The following is a 7,929-nucleotide window of genomic DNA, read 5'->3' on the forward strand; positions in this document are numbered from 1 at the left end:
ATCCTCCCCCCACTCCAGGCTTAATTCCCCCCATCACGCTTGGCAGAGGTGCCTCAATACAGGGCTCTGGACCCCCCRCCTAGGCCTTCACCTCCGCCGGGTTTTCAGCCTCCGGGATCCGAGGGAGTTCGGCAAAAGTGAGGAGAGATAAAAAGGGAGGGGTGGCTTAGGAAACCGCTCGGCAAGGGAAAATCAGCATCAGGCCCGAAACCTGTAACTCAAGTTAGCAAGTGAGAATCTCAGGATGGAGCGGGAGTGCGGTGGTGGGGTACTGACCGAAGCAGCGGTGGTGCGAGCACTGATCGGACCGGTGTGTCAGCGTCACAGCATGTTAGGGCTGGATTTTGTCATTTACATCCTGGTACTGTCTGCTATTGCTCTAGGCAGGAATTAGGACTTTGTTAGCCATTGGGCTCTATAAATAGAAGACAAAGTAGGTTCTGGCTCCAGAGAGCTTGACATCTAAAAATATATGTTTCTCAGGAAAATGAGGATGTAATAAAAACATACCATAAATGATGTACTGCACTAGGAAAAGACAGTCTATCCATGTCAGTCTGTCCATATCTGGATAGGGATACATCCACATCCAGAATGCTCTGAGTTCGGTCAGCCCATCTGTGCATGAAATCTGCCCAGCCTAAGGGACTGCCAGTTCATCCGCACTCAGGACATGAGGAAGCAATAACTGCAGGGCTATAACGCAAAACACTTCTGAGGCTCCCATCAGAAACCCCATGAGGTGCACTGACAGGGTTTGTGATTCTTGTTCTGTAACAACAGCATGAGGGTAATTTAATTCCTAAGAGGGACTTCCATGTGGTAAAGACCTTGCTAACTTGTTCAGTACCAGCCTGAATTTCACCCAAAGGGATATCTATGGTGGCAGACTTATGAAGGCATGGTAAAAATGCAACCTTGTGCAACTAAATGAGCATTTCCAAGCCCCCACAGTAGTAGCTGCAGTTCCACACCAAATGTGAGCTGGGTCAGCCATGGATGCAGAGCAGCTCTTTCAAGAGCAAGCTCTTAAGTAGTCTAAGGCACTGAGATGGAGCAAGCACCTCCACTCTAGTAACGGCCATACCCTGCTGTCTGCAACTCCCTTTGCCCCCATACACTAGTGTTGGGCAAAAAGCTGTGGCCCCACAGACAGGCCCACTCTCACTTCCTACATGTCATGGATGAGCTACAGAGTCATCTGAAGCCTGTGGAGGAAACCTCTGAGGAGTTTGTCTTTGTTACCCTCAGCAAACTTGTCACAAGCTATGATACTGCAACTTGTGCTTCAGGCTTTGATGCTGACTTCTTTGAGCAGTGGGAGAAAGGATTCAGTTGCTGGGAAATGGGAGGGCTACAAGGTTATGGCTACCATGTCTTTCACTGCCTGGGGGCAGCTGGAAGTTGTGACTTTGGCCCTCAAGCTAAGTGCCCTAAATTTGGGACTGCAGGGAGAGCAAACCTAGTGGAGTTCTGCTCCACTGTGCTTCCAGTCCTACCCTGAAGTGCTTCCTTGCTCCCATGCTTCTGGGGAAAGTCAGCCAGCCCACTTTCACCCTGGCAGGATACTCTCCTAATGGCAAGTTGTTTTCTTTCCCTCTGCCCTGTCCCTTCTCTGCAGCTCTGAGACGCATCCCTTTTGTGGAAATGACCTGGGATGCCATGCACACCATGCTGAACCAAGTAGATGACAGCAGGATCAAGCAAACCTTCTGTGATTGTAAGCGTCAGCCTCTAGTGCCAGGGCTCTGTCAATATGCAGAGGGAAGGAGAAGTTAGCAATGGTCAACACCAAAGTCTCTTCTCTCCCAAACTGATACAGCAGGTTCTGAACCTCCAGTGAGTTCAGGCCCTTTACAGCTACAAAAAGTAGCTCCAGCTTGTGTGAGGGAAAACAGCTCTCTTCCCTAGAGAGTTAAGAGAGGTGTTGAAGTACTTGGGAAAATGCTCTGAGAAGTGTGGATGAAAGTGGCAAGCTCATACCTGTTTGGAGGCAGTTTCTCAGCTAGAAACAAATGGAAAGTCTAAGGTAAAATGAAGAGATTGGACTATTCCTCATGGCTTTTCCAATTGTCCAGGAGCACCAAAAGGAGAAGAGAGTGAAGACATGCTGCTCTCATGCTTGTCTACAGCCAAACAGCACTCCATGCACCCAAGCAGCAGCTTCTTTCTCAGGGCAAGACAGATATTGGTGGAGAACATCCTGTGCCGGTACAGAACCAGCTCACAGGTGGGAGCTCTGAATGCTAGTTGATCGAGCTGTCAGCCCAGAGCCAGCTCCTGCCCTCCTCTGAACCGGAGCTTACTGAGACAGAGCATCTGTTTGGAAAGATCCCCTCTCAACAAGAGTCCTGGATCTCCAATTTCAAACCTGTCACTGTATCCCCTTTACATAGGCCTGTGTTGTTTTTTGTGTTTTGGGGAGCTTATCTGAGATGCCAGAGACCCTAARCACAAGCAGTATCCCAGGGCCAGTTCTACCTGTTGCTCCCCATGCAACAGAGTAGAACAGAGTGGTCAAGATGAGTCTCTGCAGACTTGTAGTGTTGGTGCTAATCTGGACTGCTGCCGTGTTTTCCCATGCCAATGTTTTGTGTTTCACTGCCTCTCACTCTTTCCTCTTGCACCTTCCAGAGGCTGGACATCACTTTCCCAGCACCAGTAAATGCTAACTGAGTGAGCCTCACTCCTTGCCCTTCAGCTTCACACATTTCCAGTTTCCGTTGTTGCAAATTTGCTTTCCCCACTGCCTCAGGCCAGAGTCCAGAGGCTCTCTTTTGGGTAGCTCCTTCCTGCTTTCAGGTAGTCCACTTGTTCCTAGGACCCACAGAGAGATCCTTTTCCTCTGAAACAGACACATAGGCCATGTCCTGTGGGCTTCTGGAGGATGCAGTTTCTTCCCTGCACAATACTTTCAGGAGAACTTTGGTTTTGGTGCTAATCTTTCGGCAGTCACGTTAATCATATTAATCTTTGGTCCTTTGAATGGCTCCTCGTCTGCGTCATCTTGTTGGTTTTTTTGGTCCTCAGGACTTGGAACTCAAGCTGGCCCTGATCCAGAGTGTTTCAGAAGTCAGCTGTGTCCTTCAAGGTGCCAACAACTTGGAGAGCTTTAAGTTCGCTTCCAGAAGGGTGCTGCTGGCCATTCTGCTGGTGAATGACCTGGATCGAGGGAGGCCGTCCTGAAGAAGAGTTGCTGTTTTTGCAATGGGTGAGATGGGTGTCCTCAGAGATGCACTGTTCTCCGTTGGTTTTGAAAGACCTTGGACAAACCTAGGAGCCTCCGAAGCCTAGCCACCAGTGTGCTAGGGCCCTTCTGTGCTGCCACCTTGTGGACAGTCACTGGGAAGAGCAATTGCTCTGTCCTCTCTGGAGTTGTGGTCTGGGAGAAGTCTGCACGAAGGCTGTCTGTGTTGGTCACAAGTGCAGAAGAAGAGCCTGTTCATCTTGCTGAGGGAAGGCCGCCTTCTTTCATGCCCCCTGACTTCTCTGTACTTGTCTCTGTGAACTGCAGGACTTCATGAAGCAGGAGTCCCTGGGTTGTCTGGCTTCTCCTGTTCATTACAAGGCACTCCTTGAGGTAGAGCATTTGAGGTAGGACCTTTCCTCCTGTGTGTTGGGTATTGTTCTGTGTGTCACAGAGGAGCTGATTGAAGCTTCATAGTTGACATGAGTGTCTGCAGTTCTAGGTCCTATCAGAGTTTACCTTTTGTATTTCTTGCTGYCTCCATTATCCCTGAACCTGTTCACAAAATGGCATTACTTCAGTGGCAAGTTATTGCCCATTGGCGATGTTTGTTTCTAGTCATCAGGGCTCAGCTCTCTTTCTGCACCCGTACTTTCAAGGCCTCTGCTCTCCGGCTGACCCCGTACTCTTTTCAATGCTCCTGCCTCAATTGTAGGGTCATAGAGAGTTGTCCCTTTTCAGAATAAGGGCTTGTTGCTACTCCCCCTTCAGGAGAGGAATTCATCACAGTTGGCGTAACACTAGGTGTCTACTAAAGCTCAAACAAGGAGGATAAGAGTGTCCTCGGAAAAAGCCTGACAAAGCCTGAGGCTTGCAGTGCTCAGTGACTACAGTCTGGGCCTGCCCCTAGCAATGATGACACCCTCTCTCCTGGGCTATGTTCCTTTCATATGTGGTCAGCAGGACTTGCTGTCCTGCAGGGAAACAGAGCAGATAGATAGTGTCTTTATGACTCTCATCCGCAGGACAAGTTAGTGTTATTTCTCTGTCCAGATTTTCTGTCCACAGTTTCTAGCAGGGAAAGACTCTCCCAAATGCCTTCCTCCAGAGCAGTTGCCTCCTGAGAAGTGGTTGATTCTATGAGAAATGAGGTGGCTGGAGGCAAGGAACAATACCCCTGCGGAGCTGGGTTAACCTGGAAGGATTTGAGACCCTTGTGCAGGCAATTGCCTGGTGTCTTCAGAGGGTGTGGAAAATGTGTTAAGTCTGGATGTGACGTTATTTCAAACACATAGCCAGAAGTAAATGAAATATGAGGGTATCCTTTGTGTGTGTGAGAAGATAAGCTGAAAACAGAAGTGAGCCAAGGCATGTACAGTAACAGAGAGCAGGTTTGTGCACATGGGAGGGCAAGGAGCACACTCACACCCAAATGAGAGCAGGTAGGGGTGAAGTGTAGGACAAGAGCTTGACAAATTGTCAGGGAAGCAGGACTTGCTCATGTGCTGAAGAACTGTGTCTGGCTTCAAGAGAAGCCCTAGGAAAAGCTTCAAAGAACCTTCTGTTCTTGCCTTGTCCCATCCAGGTACCAGAAGTCCTGACAATCTTTTAGGATCATCTGCCAGCTGCTCATCAGGACAACCTGAAAGAGTTTCTCTTTGATGTGGTATCTGTCTTGGCCTGCTATCACCCCGAGGCAGTGACCAACAACCTCCTCCAGAGACACCTGCCAGTGGATAGATAGATGCTACTCCTCTCTCTTTCCATTGCAGGAACACAGAGATGCCACAGCCTGACTGTGCTAGAGGAGATTCTGTTAAGCAGTGGGCTGTTTTTCTCCCTGAGGAAGAAAGTCAGAATGTTGCCAGAGCATGTGCTAGTGCTTTGCCAGGAACCCGGGCTGCTAAAGCTCCACACTGGCCAGGGGGAGTGTTTCATGTATCTTTGAGGGGTTGTAGGTCCAAGAGCACACAGAATCACGTGTAAACTTCTGTTCACCTGCAGTGATACAGTAAAGCTGTGGAGGACTCTTGCGAGAGGCTTGTGATTGAAGTGCTCCAGTTGCTAATGAACAAACTAAAGAGTGCAGAAAACACCACCAGAAGGAACTGCCCTGATGAGACGTGAACAACAATCAGGCTGCTTTGGAATCTCTCACAGTATGTTAACTGACAGGCACATTTCTGCCCCCTCTTTGGCTGAGCATCCTGTTGAGTGAAAGCAAGGGGTAGGACATTGTCTTGTTACGCAGGCATTTGCAAATCCACATGGAGAAGCCTCACAGTGTGCTTTGCTAGGTCAGCCTCGTTTTTATCACTGTGAGAAGCTGCAAGAGCTTGTTGTTCCCGATCTTCGAGGTTGCGGCAGAAGTCAGAGATCCAGACAGGGAATTCCAGGCAGGCAGGCAGGCAGGTGGGGCAAGTGGTGGGGAAAGCTCTTCTTTCCAGCCGATTGTTTGTGATGGCATTTCTTCTTAGGCGACCTGTGCCATCTTTGAGCTGGTGTCGGCTCTGCAGACCCAGAAAGCAGTATCCTTCTTGCTTCCGTGGTTATTTCCAACGCTCATGAAGCAGATCAGCGACACGCTCGGAAAGGAGATGCCTTCGTCCCCAGGAAGAGTCGAGGAGAAGCTGGTCCATGTGGCGCGTGGAGAAGACAGCCATCCTTGCAGGTGATGAGCAAAATGGGCAGAGATGGAGGGGGCTGGYTTTGGTTTACATCACCAGGTCAGGTTTGTTCTTGGCATGGAGGAACCTCTTTGGTCTGCCCTGTTTCCTCGATGTTGAGGCAGATTGTCATGGTGGTTCTTRCCTCTGTTCAAATGCAGCTTGGGATGCCAGCTTTTTGGGGAACCTGAGAGACTTTACTCATGCAAATGGTAGAGAACAAAGTATTTCTTGGTCTTGTATGACTGAGTGCCCCTCTCAGGCTGGGCTGGGCCTCCTGTTTYACTCGTCCTGGTCTGTTCAARGTACCTACAAGTGGTGATGCAACTACCGAATGGTCATTCTGGCCCRTTACTGTCCATTTCCCCAACTTTGTGGGGGCCTCAGTGTGCATCTTTTGCAYGGAATGGTATTCTGAAAATGCGCATGCTCCTCAAGGGTCAGGGCAAAGAGATGCCGACCATGGTCTGCTGGTAGTTCCCTCCAGATGATGACTAGAAGAACCCTCAGGTTCTAGCATCAGCAAAATCAAGGCTTCTGTTGTTCCCTAGGTGTGCAGTGAGCTGGGGGGCATCAAAGYGGATGACTAGGCCAGTCTCCTGGCAGCTTGGCACACTTCCGGGCTATGAAGTGTGCTTGCAGGGGCTACTTTGCCTATCGTTCAGTGGGGCTTGGAACAAGATAACGAGCACCTCAGAAAGTGGCTGAGCTGCTTTAGTTSTGGTCAGGGCACAGTTTCAAGCGCTCTGATTCCAATTGTTTTTTAAATCAGGCTTTCCATCAAAGCACTYGATATCGTGCTCTGCAAGTGCATTGATGAAAAATGGACGGGGATTCTCAGGAAGCGGAGAACCTGGGCTTTTCTTGAGAATCYCCAGACTCACCATGAGGGGATGTGTCTGCTGACTAGGTAAGAGCCTTCGGGAGGTCTTCTTTCCCTCTTGGGGGGTGACTCTAAGCCAGCAAGGGGCTAAATGGGAACCTCTCCGGCATGTCTGCCTGGGGAGCCTGTCCTGAGCTGCTGAGCAAGACCACCTGCATCACAGCACTTGACTGGTGGAAGTCCATGGGCTGTTGCCTCATTGTCTTATTGTGCTGTGTGTGCAGTGTTCTGCTCCGAGCTGGCGTAATCACAYTGGCCRTTGTAAATGCTATCTTCCCGTGGCTGGACTCGCCAGCGGCAARCTTGAGGACCACGGCAACGTCCTTCTTTGCTGAGGTAAGACGGAAGGTGGGAAAGGAAGGGCTGAGGGCAGTTGTCTTTGGAAACTGCTGCCTGGGACGTGTCTTTCTCCGGGACGACCCTGGCAGAATGCCTCCCGTCCGTGCTGGAATCCATGAATGTTGTTATTCACACRCGGTGAGTGGTCAGCATCACTGTATCGGTGCTAATGGTCATGTTGCTCTTTTCTAGCTGATGAAGCACCAGTTCCTTCAGGAAACGAAGCTGCTTCAGCCGGTCCTCTCTGCCTTGCTGGACAAATCGCAGGACGCCAGCAGCACTGTCCGCCAGATGGCAGCGAGAGGCCTGGGAAATCTGGCCAGTGGAGCACCTGAGAAGGTGAGAATGACAYTGCTGCTCACTAAAGGCAGCCCTGCACTAGAAAGGTCCYAGTGAAGAGCTGCGCAAGGCTTGAAGAAACTGGACAGAGCGGCAACAAGGGAAATGCTGGTGCTTCTTGAGACYGTGYGCCATGCTAGGACCTCCCTCTGGCTGCAAAGGTGTATTGTGAGGCTGAGTGTGGAGGCTTGGGCTAAGGGGTGCTCTGCAATGGTTTCCAGCAAATTCTGCTCTTGGGAGAAAYGGTAAAGAAGAGATGTTAGAGGTAGGGATAGTGAGAAGCTCTTGTACGCCTTCTGCTTTGACAGCTGAGAAAGCATAAGACGGCCATTGTGGAGGTGTTACTGRGGGCCACCAAGGACRTCACCTCTTCGCACATCACAGCGGAGAGCTTGTCAGCGCTGGCAAAAGTGGTGGCGGAGTTGAAAGAGAAGGGCCTTGGCATCACCTTCAGGGACATCGCCTTGTACACCACGACTTTCTTTGATGCTGTAAGTGAAAGGCAGTAGGTAACT

The 7,929-nt window shown here is 50.2% G+C and overlaps 2 protein-coding genes across 2 annotated transcripts in view; one reads left to right on the plus strand and one right to left on the minus strand.

Annotated features, from left to right (window-relative positions):
* The window catches only part of CCDC83 (coiled-coil domain containing 83), a 23,244-nt gene extending 23,121 nt beyond the window's left edge, over window positions 1–123 (minus strand). The window contains exon 1 of the mRNA XM_026091804.1: window positions 92–123. The gene's annotated coding sequence lies outside the window, so the exon portion shown is untranslated. The remainder of the gene's footprint in view (window positions 1–91) is intronic.
* Window positions 1–3,070, plus strand: part of PICALM (phosphatidylinositol binding clathrin assembly protein) — a 103,412-nt gene extending 100,342 nt beyond the window's left edge. The window contains exon 22 of the mRNA XM_026091788.1: window positions 3,031–3,070. Within this exon, the coding sequence (XP_025947573.1) occupies window positions 3,031–3,055 (25 nt within the window). The 3' untranslated portion in view covers window positions 3,056–3,070. The remainder of the gene's footprint in view (window positions 1–3,030) is intronic.
* Window positions 3,071–7,929: the final 4,859 nt, after the last annotated feature.

The sequence above is a fragment of the Apteryx rowi genome, unplaced genomic scaffold, assembly GCF_003343035.1.
Source record: "Apteryx rowi isolate R43461 unplaced genomic scaffold, aptRow1 scaffold_925, whole genome shotgun sequence".
Lineage (NCBI taxonomy): Eukaryota > Metazoa > Chordata > Aves > Apterygiformes > Apterygidae > Apteryx > Apteryx rowi.